The 25,334-nt window shown below is 39.8% G+C and overlaps 1 protein-coding gene across 2 annotated transcripts in view; it reads left to right on the top strand.

Moving 5' to 3' along the window:
• The window catches only part of FER1L6 (fer-1 like family member 6), a 77,652-nt gene that overhangs the window by 30,549 nt on the left and 21,769 nt on the right, over positions 1-25,334 (top strand). For both annotated transcript variants that reach the window (XM_088051604.1, XM_088051610.1), the window contains exons 11-28: positions 457-797; positions 3,558-3,666; positions 5,407-5,587; positions 8,548-8,668; positions 9,948-10,048; positions 10,717-10,807; positions 11,617-11,736; positions 12,767-12,919; positions 14,241-14,427; positions 14,975-15,099; positions 17,054-17,188; positions 17,746-17,895; positions 21,250-21,360; positions 21,980-22,141; positions 23,237-23,420; positions 23,608-23,792; positions 24,356-24,478; positions 24,610-24,649. In XM_088051604.1, the coding sequence (XP_087907730.1) occupies positions 457-797; positions 3,558-3,666; positions 5,407-5,587; positions 8,548-8,668; positions 9,948-10,048; positions 10,717-10,807; positions 11,617-11,736; positions 12,767-12,919; positions 14,241-14,427; positions 14,975-15,099; positions 17,054-17,188; positions 17,746-17,895; positions 21,250-21,360; positions 21,980-22,141; positions 23,237-23,420; positions 23,608-23,792; positions 24,356-24,478; positions 24,610-24,649 (2,619 nt within the window). The remainder of the gene's footprint in view (positions 1-456; positions 798-3,557; positions 3,667-5,406; positions 5,588-8,547; positions 8,669-9,947; positions 10,049-10,716; positions 10,808-11,616; positions 11,737-12,766; positions 12,920-14,240; positions 14,428-14,974; positions 15,100-17,053; positions 17,189-17,745; positions 17,896-21,249; positions 21,361-21,979; positions 22,142-23,236; positions 23,421-23,607; positions 23,793-24,355; positions 24,479-24,609; positions 24,650-25,334) is intronic.

Genomic DNA, 25,334 nt, shown 5'->3' with positions numbered 1-25,334 from the left:
ACCTACATGTGAAACATAGTCAGTAATCACAGCACAGTAACTCCCTAAACTGCCAATTCAAACGTGTATCTCAGTCCTTAATCAGGAAATGAAAGAAAATTTTGTATAAATTGAGTGGCTGAGGCTGTTTGACTCCTGTCATGTCCCAGTCTGTAGTCTGCAGCAGCAAGCTCTTTTTTCACAAGATGCAATAGACCTCCTGCCCAGCACATGTGGTACCATCATCTTCTGAGAAAAAGCTCCAACCCAGCAGAGTTGGTTGGGTATTGGCAGAAGTTCCTTGGTGTCTAAGAATTGCCCTGCAAAGCAGCACTCTGAGTGAAGTGATTCCCCACTGTCCAGAAATGGGTCCAGGTTTTGCATTTGGGGTGTTAGAGGCAAGATTTCTTGGAATAGCCAGTGAGGAGAACGTGCTAACGCCTAACAGAAAAGCCACAAAAGTTACTTTATCTTCAGGGTTTTTGCCTACTTTTGGGCCTGCCTGGATCAATCTCTATGGCTCACCCAGGAACCACAGCCTCATTGATGACCACCAGGAACTTAATGAAGGTTTTGGAGAAGGGGTCTCCTTCAGGGGGCGTCTCTTCCTTGAGATTGCTGTGGAGATACTTTCAGGAGGAGCCCGTGAGTCAAAGTTTTCAAGCATTATCAAATTGTCATCTAAAGATAAAGACTTCAAAGCACTCAAAGGAAAAGACAAAACTGATAAAGCAGGAGAGGACCGAAAGTCAGCTTCTCCTTCAGACAAAATGAACTCAACTGAAGTGGAAGTTGAGCCATTTGATGTACCTTTAGAGGTCAGTATGATATTAAGAGATTGGTTGTCATGTGTCTCTAAGCCTCTAAGAATGGCACAGGTCTGTGTGTTTGGGGTCAGGCCATATAATACTGCTTTTTTGTTCTCCCTACAGTTTCTCCATGCTTTCACAGTCTTGGGACCTCCCCACAATAATACAGCATGAATAGAGCATGAATGTGTACCTGTAACTCAAAAAACTCTTGAGTTGGATTTGGTATTCATAAAACTTAGTCTCCTGTCATATTACCCCTTTTGCACTAGCTGCATCCACATGTTCCTACTAGAAACGTAGCTGACATAATATCTACAAATGGACAGAGAACCAGTGTGGACAGCTGGGAATTATAAAGCCTGACTTCCTGCATTCATTCAAGAAAATGCATAGTTGTCAATTGAAATCAATAGAGAATCATTGACATAAAATCTGTGCAAATGTTGAGAGATAGATACAGTTTAGCCTGATTTAGTCTCTTCCTTTAATGCCGCATTCCCAATGTGGTGTTAGTGTTAGGCTGATAATCCCTTTAGAAGAAGAGCTGAAAATCATGTGCTCAGTTTCAACCAGTGTTAACTGATGTTGTTTGCCTAATTCCACCTGTTGTGTAGGATTACATCATGGGAAAATCTGCAATGTGGTTCTTTGAGAAGGTTGGGCAGTTGTGGCAGGGTGTGTGGACTTGGGAGCTGAGCCAATGTTTGAGCTGTGGTTCTCAGCTCCATCGCATCACTCTCTGGGAGCAACAGCAATTGCTTCATATGCAAGCTCATTTTTTAACCCAATAAATAGGAAAAAATATTCTCATTACCAATTTTCCTCCCACTTCACTATATCTACTACAACTACCTGACAGGACGTTGTGGCAAGGCAGGGGCTGGCCTCATCTCCCAGTCAACTTGCAATAGGACAAGGGGGAATGGCCAAGAGTTGTGCCAGGGGAGGTTCAGGCTGGATATTAGGAAAAATGTCTTCACTGGGAGAGTGGTTAAGCTTTGGAACAGGTTCCCCAGGGAAGTGGTGGAATCATCATTGCAGGAAGTGTTCAAAAAATGAGTAGCTGTGGTGTTTTGTGATATAGTTTAGTGGGCATGTTCAGTCAAATAAAATGAATAGCTGTGGTGTTTTGTGATATAGTTTAGTGGGCATGTTCAGTCAAATTTAGACTTGATGATCTTGGAAATCTTTTTCAGCCTTGATGATTCTGTGACTAGGTCATTGATCAAAACTTTGTTTTGTTGTAGTGGGAGTTCCAATGCACTTCTTAAGATATTTGTGTCTTTTATTAGTTCTCATTCTTGGTCTTTCCACTCCGTCTCTACAAGTAAATAGGAGAGGAGCAATTGCTCTTTGGTCTTGAGGCCTAGCCTTGAGAAGTACCAACTTCCTTGGCCTGTGCCCTGGCATTTCTGGCCTGAGGGCTGGCTGGAGAGGGTCAAGGAGTGTGTTAGCAGAGAACTGGCATGGGTAATTGCAAGCCAGTTGTGTGAACTTGTCCTCTACTGTTACTTTATTTACTCATATAGTTGTAAATTACCCCTGTCCCTCAGTTCTTCTCTGACGACTAACAGAGGTGATATTCAAAGACATTTATTTCCATATGAATTTTTCTTTATATGCAGGAAATCCATTATTATGAGTAGCTCAGACACTATGGTCTTGGGCCTGGCTAAATACCCCAGGTAGAGAAACAAACCCTGCTGTAACACCCACCAACAAACATTAATAGTAATAATAAGGATTTTTTTCCAGCTTCTGTTTCTCAGTTTCAAATAGAGAATGAATAAAAGGCAACAGCATAGTACAGTGATAATTGATATTCTTTTGGTTTTAACATTCAGAAATACCTTGTGCTACAGTAGGCAGTAATTGTATTACAACTCTCTGAAAAGAAAAGCGGGAACTGGAGACATTACCAATAATGCAAAAGAGTGTTTTATAGAGCCTCTGAGACAACAGAGGCAAATATCCATCCCCACAGCACAACTTAACTGGCCTATTCCAACAGCAAGAAGGCATTAAAATTTGTTTTCTTTATAATAGGAGATAGATGCATGTGTCATAGTCTCTGAGCCTTGGCTTTATTAGATACTCTTTTCTCTGGGCTTCATACTGGAAAAGTATAAAAAGCTAAAGTTAGTCTGGAGCTGCAATCTGTTTGAGCTGTTGACTGATTTATTATGGTGCTAATCATTTCACTGAAGACTTATGATCTTTTGCCGTGTATAGCAGAGGTTTTTCAAAATGAAGAGATCATGGGCTGTGTCAAAAAACTGTTTCTGCTTTGCAGAACTCAAGGAAACAAATATTCATGTAGAGCTGATGTTTTATTCATTGCCTCACTCACATTGCAGAACTAGTGCTGATCTTGCCTAATGGGACTCAGTTTGCAGGCGTTGTGAAATGAGAAGGGTTTGGATGGGAGGATTGGGACAGTTGGGGTGTAAATTTGGGGAGAACTCAAACTATAAAGTATATCTCCTTCGAGTTTAGTCTTGGCTTGGGGTTAACAGCTTGTTAATAACTTTGGCCTGGTGTTAATGTCTTGTTTTCTTAATGACCAAGAGCATCAGAAGTGTTAGCTGGACCTCCTTGACTGAGATCCATGCCAGGCAGAAGCAGATGCTAGGTCTCCAATAGATGTAAACAGAGCCTAGAAGAGCCTTAAAATTCAACAAAAGGCCATTCCACTTTCCCTTTGTGCTGCAGAAAGTAGTAGAAGGCAAAACAAATGCTGACATTTTCCTCCTTCTTCTCCAATAGATCTATGAAGAGAAAATTGAGGAATTCCTTCTCTTCGGGATATTTTTTGAAGCCACAATGATTGATAGGAAGTTTGGGGACAAGCCAATAACCTTTGAGGTTTCTGTTGGTAAGTGTGTTAAGGTCTTATCCAAAGGAGAGAGGGAGCCTCAAGAGCAAGGAGATGATAGATGTTCCTGACCGGGGTGTCTCCCGGCTCAGGAATCAGCTTCAGAGTAGAGCTTACATTTGAGTTAAACCCTGATTATCATTTCTTTGGGTAACAGTCAAGTTGGGCATAATGATCCCTATCTCTCTTACTCCTCAAATGCCCAATTTTAATACAAATTCTCTCCTCCTGTACGTACAGCAACTTAGCCAGTATTCACCCTCTTCATCACTTGAGAGATCAAACTCAGATAATTTACTTCAGGCAGAGTTCATTCTGTGATGTCCATTGCAGTCTGTCCCTGGCTGTGAGGGAGCCCTTTGTGGGGGATGATCCCTGTCCATTGTCTTGGCCAACTCCACTGAGTTACCTGTGGGTCTGTGAGTGTGGCAAAGGATGATGTACAGACAGGACACAAATTGCAGGCACCACCTTTTCCTAACATCCTCCTGGTAAGTCCTTTCCTCTTCCAGGGGAAAGCAGGACCATACCCCATGAGCTCCGCATTGTGCAGCTAAATTATCCCTGGAAGCAGTCCAAAGAGAAAACGAGGACATTTTCATGAACATTGAATGCATATTTTCAAAGCAGAACTACTTTCTCTTAAGAGAGTAGTAGCCTGAATTGGTCTCATTTCCCTTGCAGGGATTTGATTATCTCCTTACCAGACCCACCAAGGGTCCAGGTGCACAGTAGCACCCTGGCACTTCCAGTCTCTGTGCTCATGTCCATGGCTGTGCTCAGCTGTAAGGCTTTGTGTGCAGAGAGAGGTGCTGTGAAAAACAGGGAATCAATGAGTGATGCTGATTCCTGCTGAAACTTAGCAGGAAGCTGAGCTGAGAATGACAAGAAACTAATTTAAAGAGTTGGGCAAGAAATGGTAGTGATTCTTGTCAGAATTAATACTAAAGATTAATCTGGCTCTGAATTCTGGACCTAAATATCTATTAGCCACCTGTGTAGCTGAAATTTGGACCCAAACTTGTCAAGTTGTCATTATTTACATGAAAGGCTGAAGCAAAAATGCAGATCAGGATGTTATATGGGGTGATTCAGCACATTCTTCTCCTGCAGGGAATGTTTCCTCTCTGTCTTTTTTAAAATCTGTAATTATCAGTTTGATGGATGTACCTCTTTCCCGGAGCTGATAATTGCCCTTTAAGGCAAAATCCTTTTAGGGAAGATGATTATATCATTAGCAGAATTGTCTGGCATTAGCCTTGAAGCTGGAGCCTCAAAGCATTGTTATTACTAACTCTGCAACCCCAATATGCAAAATTTACTTGTCTGAAAAAGAGTTTATCACTTCTGAGACCAAACTTTGAAATGATCATCCATATGTTGTGAAGAAGACATACATTTTCTGTGTGAATCAATCCCATATCAGGGCTCCTGAGTATAGAAATATCAACAACAGTATTGTTTTGGTTTCTGAATTTCTTTAGCAAAACTGAAGGTCCTGGGGCCAGAAATTAGAGGATCACATCAGTAAGTGATGTTCACATCACTCCTCTAGAACCTGAAGGTTGTCCATTCCAGGGACAAACATAACCTGTCACAACCTTTATGAATGGTTGTGTGGTTAAAACAGCTAAATTAACAAATTTTCCCAGTGGTATGACTGGCCATTTTCTTTTCTTAAAACCTCATTCATGTTTACCACCTCCAAGTTAGACATCTCCTGTAACCCTGGGTCTCCAGGTAACTTTGGAAGTATTACTGATGGGGTGTCAGGAGGAGCTGGAGGGAAAAAGAAGACACATAATGGAGAAGCAGAAGAAAGCCTTCTGCACGAGGGGGAAGGTGACATTTCTCATGACCTTGGAGTACCCCTGATATCTACCACACCCCCAGAGAAGCCACTGATCACAGGTGGGAACAGGTGAGGATCTGTTTTTCAAAACCTTATTATGTAGGACTCTGGTTCTTATTTTATAATCCTGTGGGACTCATTGATGAACCCTGGCAGCATTAAAGAGTTTGTGTGAAATGAAGGCTTTCAGGTTCTCAATTGCATCTTTCACAACAGTAAATTTTCTTGTCTTTGCTGAAGAAAACAAGCTCTGAGCTATTTTAAATTCATGTGATCTTGGCCTCATGGGCTCTTGAACTATTTCTGAAAATGCTGTGTGTTACACCAGCTGCACATTGGAAAGCTACAGCAAAATGCCACTTCTCCAGTGCCATCCCTGGTTTAGGGTCCCAGACTGTGATCACAAGTAACACCCAGCCAGCCCAGCTCCAAAAGCACAATGTCACACGTGAAGTGTTGAAATCTGGTCAAGGCAGTCACCTTCCAGAACACTTTCTAGAGCTAATAATGACAGATACACACTTAAATAGCAAGTAGTAACAGAGGTAGGAGGAAATAGTCATTGAGTAAAAAATAGAGCAATGGATGAAAATATACAGGACAGTTCTTCGAAATAACTTTGTTATAAACAGAATTCTAAAGGTTTAATTCATTTGAAAGATGCTATTAAAAGGAAATATTTTCTTTGTTGTTTTGGTAGGTAGAACAATCCCCAATATTGGTGACTGCCAAGACTAGATGGTACTTCTTGCTTTAGAAGGCCAAGCAGTCTACAGTATAAGGACCAGGAGGAAAATATCAACCTGGATCTGTTTGGTTTCTGGATGTTGCTACATTTAAAAAGCACTTCTATTCATTTCTGCACTCAGTGGCTCACTTAGATTAAATGAGAGTTAGAGAAAGAAAAAAAGAATGAAAATATCATGGTAAAAATTCTGGTTTTGCAGCAAATAAAAAAAGAGGGGGAAAACCCCCCCAGTGACTGATAGGAAGACAGTTGCTTTTCCTTGTTACCAGAACTGCAAATTTGGGTACATGCAGAGAGTTATTATCTTATTTGAGAGAAGCTGGGATTTTTTTGTTTTTCCTTAACAAGAATTAAGATTTAAAGAACCATTTTAAAATAATTAATCATTCTTCAAATCAGCTATTTTCTTCTTGAATGTGTCCAGTATTAATAAAGTTTTCTCTCATTAAAGATCCCTTTTCCTCAAATTTATGTAGAAAGCTGCATCTTTTGTTCCCTCCTGTGCTATTTAAAATAATTTGGTCAGCCACAGATAACAAATGATGAGTTTTTCACTATTTTCTCGTAATGGCATCTTGGTTGGTCTCACCACTGGATAATTTTAGTATTAATAAGTACTTACTGGGATATCCAGTAGTTTAGATAAACTGCATTTTAGATTCATAAATGGACAATGGAAAACAAAACGAAGCATATATTTTGGAGATTAAAACTACTAACTAATTAAAGGAGCAGACAGAGCAATAAGACTTCTAAAGCAGACACCATGAAACTGCCAGGAATTTTCCACATTTATGTCAAAACTTTAACTAAGGCTAAGCTAAAACTGAAAAAGTGATTCCTCAAAATTGTAATAGTGGGAATAACAGAATTCAGTTTTCCATTTTGAATTTTTTGTGGCTATATACTCTTCTTAGTAAATCCAATTAAAAGGCTCATAAACTCTATGAATTTCAGATTAAGATGTTCAGGCCCTGGGAGATGGTTAAATTGTTTTTTTCTCTTCTGAAAGCACCAAAATTAATGACACCCAAGGTAGCTCTGCTGTGCACCAAATTCAATGGGTAATCCTCACCTTGTTGTAGGTCGTGGAGGAGAAAGTAAATGGAAAATTCTCTCTTTTTTGATATCACATAGGGCAGTAAAATGAAGTTATAGAGAAGATATTAATCTTTTTAAATGGAAAAATTAACTCATAAAGGTTTATGATGATCCCCTCTTAGGGATGTGTGGAAGTTTGGAGTCATTGATATGCCACTCAAGAGCAAAAAGTGATTTGGTTTCCATGGTCTTGGCTTGGTGATCTACCACCTGTGGCCAGTTCTGTCTGAAATCACCGACACTATCTAAGGCCATTAGAGCCACGGCCAGAAGAACATGAAGTGGTTTGCAGTGGTTCATACACATTAAAAAGATCTCCACTGTCCCACCACTGGTAAGGAAAATGAGGAGACCTCTATTTTTAAATCCAGTATGGCTGAGCAATTAAGTTTCATAAGGCTGTAGTATTTATATAAAGGAGGACAATGTGCTTATCAGGTACATGGACTTGACATAGTACTTATTACAGATCAAATCAAAACATCAGCTTTGTGGCAGGTCTGCAGACTCCAGTTATGCCAGCCTCCTGCCCACTTTTTTTAGTGCAAGTCACTCATGCAGCTGAACACACAAAGAAAGCAGAGTTACAAGAAGGGTCAATATGAAAACTTGGACTTAAGATCAGAAGTGCTATGAGAAAGAGTGGTGGATGCATTTTATCACTGAGTTATTATGAGTTTGATATTACTTTTACTAAGCAGGCTTTGCAGATCAGTTTCTGCCAGGGAATGTCAGTCTTCACAAACTCTGAGAAAGGGCTTCTTGTGAAATTAATGTGGTATTAAGACTCTGCCATGCCTCTCCCACTGTGCAGTGTGTGGAACCATTGCTTTTGAAAATATCAGATATTAATCTTTGCTCCTTTTGTCCTTGTAGTTTACCACCATTAATAGTATTTTAGAGCTTCTCTACATGCCTTTTTGTCTGGCTTTTCTCCCTCCCTGGAAATCACTGAAATTAGATCCATTGACTTTGTTTTTTCTCTTCAGGGATCTCACAGGAAGAATAAGTGATTTTTGTGTTTGCCCTTTCCAAGATTTACTTGTTAGCACTTGAGAACACATCCTGTTGTGTCTACAGTTTTCTATGCTGTGAGAGCCCCAAACAACTTGTCTTTGCTCTTCCCCCTCTTGAACTGCTCTGTCACCTTCATGACCTGCTCCCTACCTTGTTTTCACAGGAACTACCAGTACCTGCCATACGATGAGAGGAAGCCCTGTATCTGTGTAAGGAGCTACTGGGGCAACCAAACCTTTCGGCTGTACTCTTCCAACACTCTTGAGAAAATGGCAGATCACCTGGTAAGGGGCAACCATCCTCCCAGGCTCATGTATTCGGCAAAATAAAGCAGTGAGAGGCCATGCTTCCTAAATCAGACCTTCAACATTTCCCCCAGCTGCATTCCTTGTTCATTTTGTGAGAAAGTAGTTGATAAAAATATTTTCCTTTTTCTTTCCACCAAATTGCTTTGAAGTGTTAGAGCTGCTCAAGTATTTCCAACCACAACTATTTTTTTTGGCCATAGGTCTGCCTTCCTTCCTCAGCAATGTTTTATTCTTTGTAAAAACATTCAAACAATTAAATTATGTGATTCAGAGTAATTTTGTCTCCTACGGCTCTTCCTCTAATGCCTTCTTGCCATATGTTTATACTGGGCACTCATTAAAGGACAATATTTGCTCTTAGTTTTCCTAAATCATTGATAGAGACAGAATGATATATCATCTCATGGGCAGTCACTCTGATGTCCTAGTCACAGTGTTTTCCCATAATGATGGTTTTTTCTACCTTTGTTTAAAGATGACTATCAGTGGTCTCAAGAAAGTAGGTTTTGTTGTTTGGTTTTTTTTTAAAGTGAATCCTAGTGTTGAATATTTTAATGTGGGGCACTTGGATTAAGAGTCTGATTCATCCCTCATTTATCCCTATATATCTCATGAGAAGCAATGCTGAAGTCATACTGATGCAAGGTTGTATCAGGAGAAGACTGACTTATAACCAAACATTTTGGGCTCAGGTATTTGAATATTAAACATCTGAACATATATATGTGGAGAGATGTTTGTCAGCACACCCAAACACTCACAGGCCTTACTGAAAATCCAGATATTTATTTTAGTTTTTAAGAACAGACTCCATTCCTCATGGATAACAGTAGGTTTTGTGATGCACCTTACATATGGATTCAAGTGACCACTGAAGTTTAAGATGTTAGCTCCAGCAACCTGCTGAAGTTAAGTAGGAGGCTTAGAAACAGAACCAAGAACTATTTTTTATCTCCTACCTAGAGGATAATGTTTCCAAATTATTGATCTTTCTCAAAGAAGTAAGAATACAAAGTTGCTCCAAACAGTAATAGCTTGGAAAAGTAATTAGGAAGACTGGGAAAAGGTCAAAATATATCATACTGCTGAAGTCTTTTCTCTGTGCACTTCAAATATAATGATATATCAAAGGTTCTTTCTGTCAGGCCATAAAATCGCCTCCCTCATTCCTGCTAGTCATAAATGGTACTGTTACACTGACAGAATGACAAAGTGCCCTCCTGTGCATAATGGCTTTCTCATGTGTTTTTCATAGGAAGAATCATTAGAGCAAGTAAAGGACTTGATCAAGGTTTCAGAGACTGCAGCTGAGGAAAAAATGAAGAAGACACTAAATGGTTTTATCAATCAAAGCAGGTAATAACATTTATTAGACGCATACAGAAAATCAAATTTAATATTGGCTACAAATTCGAGACCAGACAAGGAAACTGGTGATAATTTTAAAAAAGTATAGTAAACCTACAGAGATATATATTTTATTTATTTTGCTGTAAAAGCAAAGACCTTCCCAAACTGCAGTTTCAGTTTAGACAGAGAAAATATTTATTGTTATTTTCCATATTCAGTATTGACAATAGATGACTGCTAATCATTGCCATATTATTTTGGCTCTCAGAACTTCAAAAAGATGTTGTATATGTGATACATAGGATTAAATAAAGTGTGTAATAGATACACTGTAAACAAAGCCAGAAACAACGAAGATTAATGTAAAAACAAAGGATGCCGCATATTGGTATAGATCCAGTGGGCTCTGTTTCAAATGACATGATTTGGCTCAAAATAGATATAACCCCTTATTTCTAGATATTATTAACCCATTTCTGTGAAGTGTGCTGCAGAGGTTTTGGACTCTATTCCTTGAATCTTATGGGTACATAATATTTTAGAAATTTTCAGTGTCTTTGTCTTCTGGTTAGGTACTGCAGCAGACACAGAACATTCCAATATATTTTAGCACATTAGTGTTCTCACATTAAAAAAATAGCAGATTTAAAAACCCTGTTATTCCTGTGTCCTAGGGCATTCATGGTCATTGCTGAAAAGAAGCCCAAAGGGTTGAACTACACTGCTTTGGACAAAAAGAGGCTCATGCTGTTCAAGCAAGAGCTGGTATGTGCTGTTCTTTTCCTATAAGTATTGATGCAGTGATGATTACTGAAAGCACACTGCTTGTTTGGGTTTTTTTCTATTTTTTTTTTCTATTTGATTGCATCATATGGGAATTCTTTGTAATTCATATTAATATAGCACCCATGAGCATTTATTTTAATAAATCTCACTGTGCTTAATAAAGAGTTGTCAGATATGCTAAAATGCAGCAGAAGATGTTTTTAAATACCAATAAAGCATTGTAATAATGAGATTATTTTTCTTGTCCATGCATCTTAAAATGGAATGATGCTGGATTCAGTGGAAAAGCACTAAATTTACACTGCTGCCAGGCGTCTAACGACTGTGGTGGTGCTGAACTTCAAGACTAGTAAAGTCTGGCCTTTGATATTTCTGGATCTAATAATCTCCTCCAGAGAACCAGTGAGAAGATACCAAACTGTGTGGAAGTCATCTGAATATTTATTGCCTTTTTTTACTGTTTGTACCACAAAAGATTGTTCCTTCTGTCAAGATCAAGGACTGGTAGTTCCTTGGCAATCACGAGGCGACAATCACATGTTGGCAATCACGTTTTTTTGGGACTTCCATACATGCAGTAAACAGACAAACAAAGACAAAAAAATGGGGGACATTCAATTTTTATGTTGTCCAGCTCCAAAGAGTTAATCAGTTTCTGTTGTGACAAAGAAACATTGAACAAAGTATCTCCCATCTTCTCTTTTCAACTTGAATCAAAGACTGTTTCTCTTCCAGTTCAAACTACTTGATAACAGATGAAAAGAATATATTGTCTTTCCTCACTACAGGAAGCAATGTCCAATGATGCCAAGGGAATCGTTGAGCAGCAGAAAAAGAAGATGCCACTGGATGAAATGATTCGTGAAACTCAGAGTTTTATAGATAAAATTCGATTCTTAGTTGATGAGGTAATCCACACAGAATTCAGAAAAATTGAAAATCCAAGGCTTGTCTTTGATTTTCATAATCCCGTGTGAAGAATAACTTCTGGCTTGGTTATCCAAAGAGTTCTCCTTTAGCTATCTGGACCTTATTCTCTTTTGCATTAAATGGAGCCGTTATCAAAACAGGGTAAGAAAAAACAGGTTGGGCTATGTGGTATGGAGAGGATGTACCACAGATATATTTTTTTCAATAAGTTCATCCCATACCTGCTGGCTTGGAGAAGCCAACTTTCTGATATGAACTCATGCCTCCACCTGTATGGACACCTGTATGGATTTGGGGTGCTTATATTATTCAGCCTGAGAATAATTGATATATTTGATTGGGCCAAAATCCAGCCTCTGGAAAGCTGTGCCTCTGAGAGCTGCCTGTGCTAGCAACCCATGGCTATTCCCTGGCTCAGAGAGCAAGTGGCACAGTGGCATGGTTTGCATCCTACACACAAATTCTCTTTCTTCCTAAACCAGAGTGACCCTGCTAACAGTTCCTTCAGGGAACAGCCCCTGGGCTGGTCTTTTTTCAAACCACACTGAAGCTTTGCTTGGAGAAACATTATCTGGAACAGGGCAAGGCAGTCTCACTGAGCATCATCACAAGAAGAAAAGATGATCATATTCCAGTGTTTGAGCTGGTCCTGGTCCTTTTTGATTTGCTGGTATAGATTAAATTGATGGTATTTCCATGGTAGTTACTTATGTGGTCTGTGGCTAAGTTATTCCCTGGGACAGAGCCATACCCAGATCCTTTAGTTTCTCCTAAAATTACTTATGAAGTGGGTGCTCCTCAATCACTCTACAATGCTCTTTACCTTCAGCTGTAATTAGAAATTGAGGTGTGGACTGCAAAGCATGAAGTGACAGCCTTGTTTAGTTCAGGGGCACATCAGGAGCCGTGAGGGCATCAGCTCTTAGTAAGAGTGTTTCAATAATAATATGATAGTGGTGGCTCATAGAAGGAACTCTGTTTTACTTCAATATATACCTCATTTAACAGCCACAGAATACAGTGCCTGATGTGTTCATCTGGATGATCAGCAACAACAAAAGAGTTGCATATGCAAGAGTCCCAGCAAAAAACATACTCTACTCCCCAGCGAAAGAGCAGAGAGGCAAGGACTGTGGGAAGATTAAAACTCATTTCCTGAAAGTAAGTCTGTGGCACACTGCAAACACAGGTAATACCTGGGGAGCATTTGGTATTCAGATTTCTTCCAGGGATAGTATTTTACAGATTAATCTTTGTAGTGTAAAAATATATACAGATTTGTATCCACCATTTATTAATATTTGCTTCTTACATTTAGACTTGTCATTCTTTAAGCACTCTATCATTGGCAGAGTTTTGATGTATGAGTAATTTATTCCCTCACTGCTTGTTCTGGCAAGTATAGAACATTGTTTATCAATGGCTGTATACATAAACAAATAGAAAAGATACAGCCTCTTTGCTGGCAAAAACATCAGAATGCAGCACATGAAGGTCCGGGAGGAGAATGGTGAGAGATCATCACTCAGCAACTCAGCAAGGAAACCTAGGTATTAAGGGGTAATACAGGAATTATTTATACTTCCTAATTAAAACATGCTTAAGTTTGCACAGTGTATGTCCAAAATACTGTTACAGGATTATTCATATTGAAGGAAAGCCCTAGTGGCTATACTCCTACAAAGGCAGTGTAACCAGTAGTACCTACAGTGGGAAGTTATGCAATGTAATTATTACTGTGACCATCAGGAAAAACCCAAATATTCCAGACAACAGTAATTTCATATAATGACTTTTCAGTGGTTTTTCACCTTGGATTTCTGGGAATACTCCCATAAAGCACAGCTAAAGAGCAGATAAAAACATCTAAGATCCTGAGATACTTGCCATAGGTACTTGTTAAGCAAAGTACTGTTTGCCTGCATGAAATAAAGTATTCCACAATTAACTATCCAGCCCCCTCAGTATCAAGACTTATCTTAGGAACAGACAATACTAAACTCTGAACTTCGCAGATCTAGATGAAGTGGGTGGAAGAAAAAGAAGTAATAGGTCAAGACTAGTAATATTTTATAGTGGAAATTTTTTCTGAACTGCCCAATGAAGTAATATTTTTAGTAATACATGGGACCTAACTACTGGAGACCAGGAAAACTGCATGAAATGGAAAGTGGGTTGAAGTCTGGGCAAAGTAGGGCATAAGATAGCACTTATGCAGCTATAAGATAGCCTGCACAAATATCTGCATATTAGGCAGTATGCAGCTTACATAGACTATTAGTTGAGCAAACTGCTAATTCTTTCCCAAAGAGTCACAGAAATTTCTTGTGCTAAATGAGTCTCAGGGCAACTCACTAAGGAGAAATGTCATCTATCAACATACCAGCTGAGAGAATGCTCCTTTATTTTACTCTGGCTTGGTAAGACTCAGCGCCCAGCCATGTCTCTTGAGCTTGTTGGTGATGTTGGATTTTTTTTTCAGCTCCCAGGCAAGCGCCCTCTTGGCTGGACTGTGCAGGCAAAGGTGGACATCTACCTATGGCTTGGACCTATCAGCTATGCCCACAGTGCCATGGAGAATTTGCCTGTAGGATATGAGATTGAATTACCATCTAACAGCAACTCAGGGCACAGTGTGCTACCCTCACCTGCTTGCCTGCTGTATAAAAGTAAGGCACTCTTTCTTCTCTCTATAAACAAGAGAAATGGCCCCAAAAACTCTAGTTCAGAATGTGGCTCAACCCCTATATAAAGTAACTGTTCTAAGATCATAATGGCTTTGCTTCTCGTCAGAAAAGGCTGGCTTCTTTGCCAAGTCATCAGCTTTGCCGCTGACACTTTGTAAATGTAAGGGAAAGAAAAACTTGTTCGCTTGCATTTTCTATTCCCAGTCCCATGGATCTGCCTCCTTTTAGGGGAAGCATCCCTCAGTTCTCCTGATGATGCATAGAACATGTAGTAGATAAAAGAGTGATGTGAGATAAAAAAAGGCACTTAATAGCCTTGAAGTAGAGACCTACATGATTGATTTTAAGTGAATTCAGGTGCCTTGCACAACTTCTGAGTGTCTCAGATGTTTCTTTAGTGAGACAGCACTAGCAACAGTTCCCCTTGTCAGATCCTGGTTGGAGAGCAGCTGATGAATCTTCCCCTCCTACCCGTGTGCTTCCCTGTTTCCATGGAGCTGATGTTGCTGTTTTCTCTGCCATGATGTAGCCCCGCACCTCTTCCAGCTGAGAGCCCACATGTATCAGGCGAGGGGGCTCATTGCCGCTGACAGCACTGGGCTTTCTGATCCCTTTGCAAAAGTTACTTTCACATCACGCTGCCAGACCACAAAGGTAAGTTCCCTTTTTTAAAGGTAAAGCCTCTTTTGGTCAGTGAAAACTTGAAAACTCCTTTTTTTCTGGGTTTATTTTTTTGTTTTTTTTTAACAATTAAGCTATGAAAAGGGAAAAGCTTGGTTTTGCAAGGAGGTACTTAGCAGGAAAAGTTAGATGTTAGATGTTAAGGAGCAGATCCTGAGAGTCCACTGCAAACAAGTTTACATGTTACCTGGTTCTCTTATAAGAGATGCAGCAGTCCTAGTTTATTTTAGCTCAGATATGAGATTATTTGGGACTATTGGGACACTAGCAAGTGTACATTTCTTCACATCTTTATGTGTTTTATATTTGGACTGTTGTCATTGCTAGGTATAAATGTGGGTATAAAGATGAACCCTCATGGTTCTCTTTTCCCCTAACCTATGCATTCAGTCACTGAGCAAATTGGAGACCTTTCTATGGCTTCTGTAGCCATGTGAGCCAGCATGGCCCTTTGTGATGGAATATGGCAAAGCACACTGGTGGTTTTAGAGCGTTAAAATGGAAATGAGCTGAAAACAGAGGTGGGAGACTTAAAGGCTGTTAAAATATGCCCAATAGGGAATGGTCTCCCATCTCCCTCAGGAAACTCCAGGGATCAAATGGGCTCCTGTGAAGCCCTAGAGAGAAGTGGAAACTTCTACTGAGTTTCAGCAAGAAGAGTTGAAGTACAGCCTGGATAAGTGAAAAGGAAGAGAGTCCGTCACAGAACATGGAGATTGACTTTCAAGGGACCTGAGCCCTTTACAACTACCCTGGAGTTAAAATTGGGCAGGAATCCTGACAATCATTCCACAAACAGAATTTGCTGTGCCAAATGTGGTTCACAACAAATACAGTCTTGCTTCAGAAAAAAATATTTGACCCTCCCATCCAGCCCCTCCCCCTAAAACTTCACAGAAGACTGGTTTAATTTAATTAATTCTAAAATTCCTTTGACATTTTATTCTGTTACAAGGCAAGTTCTGTTGCATGTGCCAAAGCGGACAAAAATTAAAACTTTTCTCTAAATTGTAAATGCCTGCTTTTGCAACTTTTGCCTCAGGGTTATTAATTGATTTTTTCCTGTAATGTGATTTTAACTTCTAATAGAAGGTGGTGAATGAATCCAATTAAATTAGTGTCTAGGTGGACCAGATTCTGGAAAGTAGAATTTCACCCAGGAAAAATAGGAGTTTATAGGCACAGAAGTGTTGAGTTTATTCACTGCCTGAACAAAATACTGCAGCTGATAACTTGCATATTTTCCTAAGACTGTCAGCCAAGTGCCAATAAATGGTAGTAAAGAACCTTATTTCCATTCAAAAGAATGATAGCAGGTTATGAGTAATTTTGCAGTTGGCATATTTTTCCTCTTTAACTGTTATCTTTGTTAAATATATTTTCGGCCTAGACAGTTAAAACATCCTCTATGATGAAATGCTATAAGCATCCACCTAATTCAAATTACAACTAATTAAAAACTTTTGATTTCTAATGAGCGATTAATGAAAATATCTTCTTTTTTTCATAAAGTGTTAAGTGTCATTACATAGAACTAAAAATAAGATTAAAAAAACGTGCTCTGGGGAAATGAAAACTGGCCACAGTTAGGGCAAAAGTTTTATTTTAATAGCACTTGGGATGTGCCTGCTTTCCTAAATCAACAGCTTTCCTCTAACTTTAATACTGGAGTTTGTCTACACAGACTGGTTGCCATGATATGCTTGTTAGGGATTTGTGAGACAAACAGGGAAATGGAGAAATTGGAGGTACCACCCTCAAAGCAAAAGATTCATATTCTTCTGTCTGGGAGGAGCTGCTGAAAAATGTGGTGTCTCAGACATGGCATTGCTCAGGGTGTGGAAAAGGGGGTCACCAGCAGATGAGCATGTCCTGCTGAAGGACGCTCAACCAAACAGCTCATTAAAAATTTCCTCTCTTCCATTAGATCATTTCTCAGACATTATCCCCTACCTGGAACCAGACACTGCTTTTCAACAGCATTGTGCTTCATGGTGACAAAGAGGAGATTGCCCAGTTCCCACCGGAGATTGTCATCGAGCTGTATGATGATGACGCAGTGGTAAACTCAAAATGCTTCTCACTAAAACCCTGGGCTCATCCTATTGCAAGCATGAAAGCAAAGCTTAGTCACTGAATAGGCTTTAAATGGATCACCTCGCTGAACAGAGCTCAGTGTTACTGTGGTTTGCAGTTTAACATCTCAGAACAGCCCTGAGATTCACTAGATGGCCTTGCAAAGATGTGGCCTTGTATTTTCCCCAAGTGAAAGAAGTAAGTAAGTGAATCTCACTTCCAAAGAAATCAGAAACATCTTGCCCCAGGTGCCTTGAACACTGCTGTAAATATTGTAATTAGGTCTTGGTCAAGACCATGCAGACTCTGATACAGTTTCATTGACTAAATATAGACCTCAGAAATTTTGGATACTCTGAAGAGTATCTTCATACTCTTCATAGCTCTTCCTCTTCATAGCTGCCTAACACCTCACTGCCCTCATACCTTGGCCTTTCCTTCTGAAGGTTTTTTCCTCATAAATACCAAGCTCTGCATCATCTTGGCTCCTATAACCATTGTGAAACCCAAATGCATTTGACCCCTGTACTCTCCTTTATCTAGGGTAAGGCAGAATATATTGGGTCTACAGTGGCTGCCCCTGTGGTGAGACTTGCTCATCAAAACTATGAACCACCAAAACTTTGTTACCACCCAGTGCACTGTGGAAGTCTTTCAGGAGGAGACCTTCTTGCTGCATTTGAGCTTCTGGAGGTAAATTTGACTTTCTCGACAATTTCACTTTTACACCCTGGGGCTCACAAAAGCTGCCATGGCATCAGGGTCCATGACCATATTGAATTAGTAGGAACAGCAGCTGGAGCCATTGGGCCTCATAGCTCCCATTCCATTCCTGTCACCCCTTTCCACCTTGTCAGGGGCCACTGTCCACACACAAACACAACACTGCCAGCCCTTCACACTCTGTAAGCCTCCTTTGCCTGTCACTGACCCTGCCCTAAACTGTGCTCTGGCCTGAGAAACTCTGAAAATGCCACTGCCATTGCAATGACCTGCTGCTTGGAGTAGCACACGGCCCTGACTACCAGCCTTGAAGCTCCCAATACTGCTTTCACTCTTAGGAAAATGAAATGGTGAATAATAAGGAGTGGAATAGGGAGGCTGAGTTTTTAAATACCCCTACTACATTAAAAGAAACATTACATGGTTTCCAGCTGCAGGACAAAAGGAAAATTCAGTTCTGGTAGATGCAGGACTGGGGTTGATCATGCTGGGATTTCAGGCAATTTCACTGGAATTTGCAGAGCCACCAGTTAAAGGTAACTTCCATCTGCTGAAAACCTACAACAGTTTGTTCTGAAATCTGAAATGGGAAAAATGTGGAATTTCATAACATGTTTTACAGCTAAAACAGGCTTTTAATTACGATAGCTATTTATGTTTTTGGTGAAAGCCTGAAATATAACAACATGTGGAATATTTCCTCATTATGGTTGTGTCACAGGAGAGAGTGAGAACTTCAGACAAAGTTCATTAGAGAAGCTGTCCTATTGTGTCATGAGGTGCAGAAAGGATCTTTTTGCTTTCTAAACTCCTTCTGTGGGAGGAACCTGAGTGTGGCTGGGCCAAATCTTAGTCACAGATTGTCAATGGTTTAAATCTAAAGAATTATAGAGGTGTGAGTGAACCTTTCTATGATTTCACTTTTTGGTAAGCAGAAGAGTTATATATTATATTTTGGTTTATTATCTTTTGGGATAAAGAAGCAACACTATTTAGGGGATATATTCAAATATACTCCTAAGAATTCTGTAGAAATTTGACAACTTCATTTCAGGAAAGGAAATGAAATCTTGCAATTACCCATTTGGCAAGTTTTGGTCCATTTTCCAACACTTTGTGTCATCCCATTCCATTTTAATATTTTCACTTCATTTCAGAATTATATATATATATATTTTCCCCAAGCACTTCATTTCATCATTTTCTTCTCTCTCTTAGTTTCACTTTGCTCCCTCATTTCAAGATGTCAGTATGATTATGGCCACTTTTGGTTCTTTTCAGTGCACCTCATTTCATCCCAATCCATTTTGTTGTATTCACTCCTTTTCCAAATTTCCTTTTTCTTTTCCATTGAATTTTATTTTATCCTGTCTCCATTCCAGAGGGTTTGTTACGCTTTGTTCTCTGATTTCAAGATTTCATTTCCTTTCATAAAATGAAACTGCCAGGCCTCAAAGAACTCCAAGAGCTGAAGTGCTGCTGGCTTTTTCCAATATCAGGGGATTCCTGATGGTGCTCTGTGTGAGGAATAAAAAAAACTCTCTCATCACTGATTTATTCTCATTCTGAACCCATAACTTTTCCTATGACATAGAATTCTTGATAACTCTGATGAGCAGGTACTGTTTGGTTCAGCTGAGGAGTGTTGTGTACAAAGTGAATGCTCCTTTCTCCTTTCTAAATGAATGCTTGCTGGAGGGATAAAATCTTACAATGAAGCATCCTGGCATTCAGAGAAAGAGTGCACTAAAAAAAGAAAGACTAATGGATACTGAGAGTCTTGCATTTGTTCAGAATGAATTCAGGGTTTATTGTTGTTTTTTTTTTTTAATTAAAAAAGCAAAATTCCTTTGTAAACCTTTATCCAGGTATTTTGCTCTACTCTCATTTGAGTACTATATCATTTTTCACCTCCAGTTCTCTGCAGTTATTATATTAATTGCTTTGGATTTTTACTGATAAAATGTAGATCACATGTGCACGTGAATGATTGCTGGTAATTACCTGAATACTCACCTCTGCTGCAGGTGCTTTTCTAGATCTTATGTTTTCCACCCATCTCTTCCTCCACCTACAAGGTACTAAGGAACACATCCTTTCTCCTTTTTAGTAATTAGATTCCCACACAACTGTACTTAGACAGAGAGCCTGGTCAAATGAAGTAGAAGACTTCAACTACACAGACACTTTGAGAGCTGTATCTCACCTGCTTCACCTCTCAGTAGTGACAAGTTAGCTTAGGAACACTGCTGCACTCCAGAAGTTGTGATTCTTTTCCCAGAAGCTGCATACACAATACTCCTTAGGTGCCATGCTTCAAGTGAAAGCTGAGAAGAGCTCTGCCTGTAGGTTGTTCCCTGCTGCCACTCCCTGAGCTTCTGTCAGGACTCATCACCACGTGCTGGCTTCTGCTGTGTTATGTAGGAATTTTCTAAAACAGGCTAAACTGCACATCTGTCCTGTTGTGGAATGAGAAGGTTATAAATACACAGTTAAAAATTAGGAAGGCATTTGGAGCCAATGAGCTTTGTCACAGAAAGTGCACCAAGCAGGCAGCAAAGCCTGAAGGACAGCAAGAGGCAGAGATGGTCATGCCTCAGAGCTGCTGTGGAGTCTGCTCTCCTCCCACCCAGCTGGAACAGTCATGTACACCCAAATGTGCTCCTGAACGTGGGGCAGGGTCATGTGCAGTCACACACAAAGAACAGAAGTGCTGCCTGCCACGAGAGTTTAGTAGCTGCACGGAGAAGACTCAGCCCTGGTTTTAGAGAGGTGGTTTGGAGGTTCTCAAATGGTGAGAGCATGCAGGAACACTATTCCATAGCAGCTGGAGAATATTATGTCTCTCCAGCAAATTTTTGCTGATGTGCAGTCTGTTCACCAGCTCTTTTTAACTAGAATCACATCTAGAATCTTCCTGTGGAAGCCTTCTAAGCAGTTTTGCTCAAGATTTTTGTTAAATAGAATTACCATGCTTTCCATTTTTAGTAAATAGAATTACCGTGCTTCAGTACATGCATGTCTTTAGGGCAAACTGTGTCCTATTAGGTAAAAGAAGCCTTTTTTTCAGAAAGGCACATAAACCAAATATATTGGATGCTTTTTCTGCCATATATTTTAGCATCACAGCATGAGAGAGAGCATTTCAGGTCACATCCCTTTCACAGTACAACTGTTCTGCTCTGTAACTTGTCTTATAAAATTGATTAAATTGGTGTGTTCTATGTGTCATTATCAACAGATATATCCGTTGCTGGTTTTATTCTTCCAAAAACCAGCCTGAGTTTTTCAGGCTTCATTTTTCAAAACTGCTTCATTTTTCAGATTCCTGAGTCAGATCCAGACAGACTTCCCCCACTGGATCCACCAGATATTGGCCAGATTTACCCAGTCCCAGCTAACATACGGCCTGTTTTAAGCAAATACAGAGTGGAGGTGAGATACTTTGACTATTTCTGTTTCCTAATCTCATCATCTTTTATTTTCTTGTTGAGCTGTAACAGTAACTGATGATTTTACAATCTTGATCAATAGGATTCACATGAAAATAGCATATAAGGGCATGCAAGGCTGTGCTTTCACTGAGGGGAACAGTGGGGCTGTGTATCAATCCTGACCTTTTGAGAAAGGACTTCTCTTGTGGCAGTGCATGGCTGGTGGATCCACACAGCCAAGGAAGTGTCCTCAGGAGATGGAGAGCTTCTCCTTGCAAATGGCATCACTGGAGCTGAAGTTTGGCATCAGCCATCTCACAGGCTTTTTCTGGGTCCTTGACTTCAGGGGAAAACAAAGCCAAACAATGCCTTCTGCATATGTACAAATGTCTACACCTTCCCCATCTTCTCTTTTGTATGATTTGTGTCCAAAGTAGCCTTATATTAAAAAGCTGGGAGAAGTGGCAGATTTTCTTATCACTGCAATGCCTGATGCTGCCCAGCCTCACTGTTCACTGCCACTCATTCTGCAGCCTTCACACCACCTGCTTATTAGCCCATTTCCCCATGCCAAGCCAGGGTTTCTGCAGGCTAACTGTGTTTTTCTCTGCACACAACAGGTCCTGTTCTGGGGTGTTCGAGAGCTGAAGAAAGTCCAGCTCCTCTCGGTAGATCGGCCCCAGGTCCTCATCGAGTGTGCAGGGAAAGGAGTCAAATCCTCTGTTATACAGAGCTACAAGAAAAATCCCAATTTCACTGGCCTTGCAGATTGGTTTGAAGTGGTGTGTACAGCATGCTGCCCCTTGCTTGTCTGTTCTCTGGTCAGACAAGGTGTTAATTACCATTATCCTTCCTTTCTTGTCAAATAATTTCTTCTGTGTCTTGATTAAATACTAAGGGATGTCAGTTCTCGTGCAAAAGCTACTGATTTGAAAATGCTTTAAGAGACTTTTGCTACAACCATATGATAAAAGAAGATGCGGTTCTACATGTTAAGTCCCGAGTAGATAAGAAAATGCGTTGCAATCAGATTTTTACTGATAAGTTGGAATTTGTGGGCAGCTAACAGAAATATATTTACTATTTTTCCTCCTCCTTTCCAATTTTGCTTGGTAGTGTTGTTTCCTTTGTTTTCTTTCCATCCTTGCAACTTTCCTTTGTGTGTTACTGGGCTATTAAGGGGATTGATAATTTCTGGTTTATGAGCTCAGGACCTTCTCACATTTTCACACCTGCTTTTATGAACTGCAAAGCAATGTACCTCCTGTTGGTTGGGTTATGAGAGCTGGCACTTTCTGAATCAGTCACCATCAGAATAAAACAGTCTGTTCCATTTGCTCTTGAGAAAAGTATAACAAAACAATAACATGGATACTGAAGTACAGCTTCTACAGTATTTTGAGCTCCTATTATATTTTCTTAAGAGCTGTTTTCCTCTTGGTAGTTCATCCTATATCATCCAGGTCTTATTTTTGGGAAAACTGAGGCAGATAGGATTAATAGCCTTCAGCACAGCAGCACTGGAATTAATGCTCACAACTTTCAATGTTGTGTTCCATCCTTCTGAACACTCCTGATTCTCCCAGTTTATTCTAACAAGACATGCTTCAATATGAGAGCATGGGATTCATCTCAGCAGCACAGTCTGTACAGTCTACTCTGTATTTTAACAAAGCTTTCTCTAGATTTTGCAGAAAACCAAAATCATATTGCCTATGCTGAATGCATTTTGCATTATGAATATGTTCATAGCTAAAGAGGAGAAGGGAAGGAGGGAGGGAGGAGTAGAAGCCTTACTGCTGTGCACAATAAATATTCTGTACGTGTTCTATGTTCTCTAGCCATTCTCTCATGCTGCTGTCTGTCTCCTGCACTAGGAGCTGCCTGAAAATGAACTCTTGCATCCACCACTAAGCATCTGTGTGGTCGACTGGAGAGCATTTGGGAGAAGTACTCTTGTTGGAACACATACCATCAATTGCCTGAAGCAATTCCTATGCAAAACCCCATTAGGTCCTCATGCTCCACCTAACAGAGTAGACATTGCAAAAACTGAGAAAGGCAAGTGTTCAATTCTGACCCCAAATAAAAAGCCAAAGGACCTTCTTAGAGGTTTACACTTAGAAGTGTGCTTTATTGTGTTGAGCATAGGATCAAACCCTTAATCACATGATTATTTGATGATCATCAAATGCTATGACAGTATTTCTGGCAAAATGTTACCTAACTTGCAAAGTTTCAATCTCAGCTTTACCTGAGTCATCCCAGCCTGCTGTGCTATCCCAAGAAGAACCATTTTTAGCTGATGACATCTACGCTGAGGTGGAGCAGGGTAAATGGACAGTGGTAGAGCCAGACCCAGCCCTCACAGCACTTCCTGCCACTGAACCAGAGCACTGTGCCTCTGAGACAAGGAAAGAGAAGAAACAAAAGGTGGGTACAGCTGAAGCTACCAGTTAACTTCCTCCTGCAGTCTTGCAGACTTCGGCCTTTCCTAATAAAGTGGGAATCTGTTGACCCCAGGTTTTGACATTTTGGGTGTTGATGTTTATACCTACACTATCTTGCTGGCCCTCAAGAGAACTAGTTAATAATACAGCTTTGACCCCACAGAATTTAATTACTTCCACTAATAGATTCTTAAAATACTTGCATACTCATGTGGGAGAAGCCAATTTGTATCTGAATTTTTGCATCCTTTGAAACATCATTATTTATTGTCTGTGTAGATTTGCCTACTGTATGGGTTGCTCCTGTGGCAATGTCTCCAATGTTTAAAGTCATGGCATAGTCAGTAGAAAATAAAGAGACAGCTTTAATAATATGATGATCACAATGAAGTGTCTTGGAATAAAAGACAGAGACAGGAATTCATATGGCATTTTATTTAACTCTTGGAGGCTGAAATTTTCCATGTATACAGCTGTTCATGCTTAATGTCATGAGTCAGGTGATTAGTTTTAATCAGTTCCAGTGGTTTTCCCATCTTTTGGTAGGAGATGAAAAAATCCATCCGACGGTCAACAAAGAGGAGAAAAAGAACCATTGCAGATGAATCAGCTGAAAATGTTATTGACTGGTGGTCAAAATACTATGCTTCTGTGCTCAAAATGCAAAAGGTGAGTCACACAGCATGCCCAAAACTGTCATGGATAAGCAATGTTGTAAAAGTAGATTTACTGCTGAATGATTCCTTTTTGCTATTACACTTATAATGATTAGTTTGTCCATTGTGTTTTTCTTTTGAAAGGCAAAAGGAATTTTTTCCAGTGAAGGAAAAACTGAAGACAGTAAGTAAATTATTTGCATTTTTCTATTATTTTGCACTAATACTTTCTCTAGTATTGCTTCTCTACCGTTTTACTAGCAACAATTAATGCCTGGTAACAGAGTACTGCTGATGTACTGAGCTCTTTCCTCTACAGCTGATCAGATGATGGATAGGTTAAAACTTCACAGCCAGTGTTGGGTTAACATGAGTTTCCTGTCATTCAAATATCATGCACAAAGATTAGCAAAGTCAAAGTCCTGAAGGATACAGGATAGACATTGTCCTGATCTTAGGCTGCATTTGTAACAGGCTCTGGAAAAAAAAAGTTGTCTCAATTTTGAACCCAGTTCAGAATCAGCAATGGAAGGAACAGCTTCTGCTAGGACACCTCTAGTCATGTGTGTTATTTCCATAGCTGGAAAGTTTTATCTACCTCAGATTATAGGAATTTTTTTTTTTTCCCCCAAGAACCTAAAATAATTGGCCAGAAACAGGCTCTGTGTGCATATGTATGTATGTCTCCATACACATATATTCCATGGCTCAACAGGTCCTACCACAATCAAACTGAACTCTGGAAAATTTTATTTTTGGACAAATATGACTGCTTGAGAATGCTAAGAAAAAAAGAGAAATATTTGCTCTTTACACAGAGCTGCTATTCAGAATGAAATTAGTTACCTTTTCATGGCAGAACTGACCAC

Source organism: Pseudopodoces humilis, chromosome 1 (assembly GCF_049639895.1).
Source record: "Pseudopodoces humilis isolate 2021_Gansu_Grassland_sample_001 chromosome 1, ASM4963989v1, whole genome shotgun sequence".
NCBI lineage: Eukaryota > Metazoa > Chordata > Aves > Passeriformes > Paridae > Pseudopodoces > Pseudopodoces humilis.
Note: the sequence above shows the minus strand (reverse complement) of the source record. Positions and strands in the feature narration are given on the sequence as shown.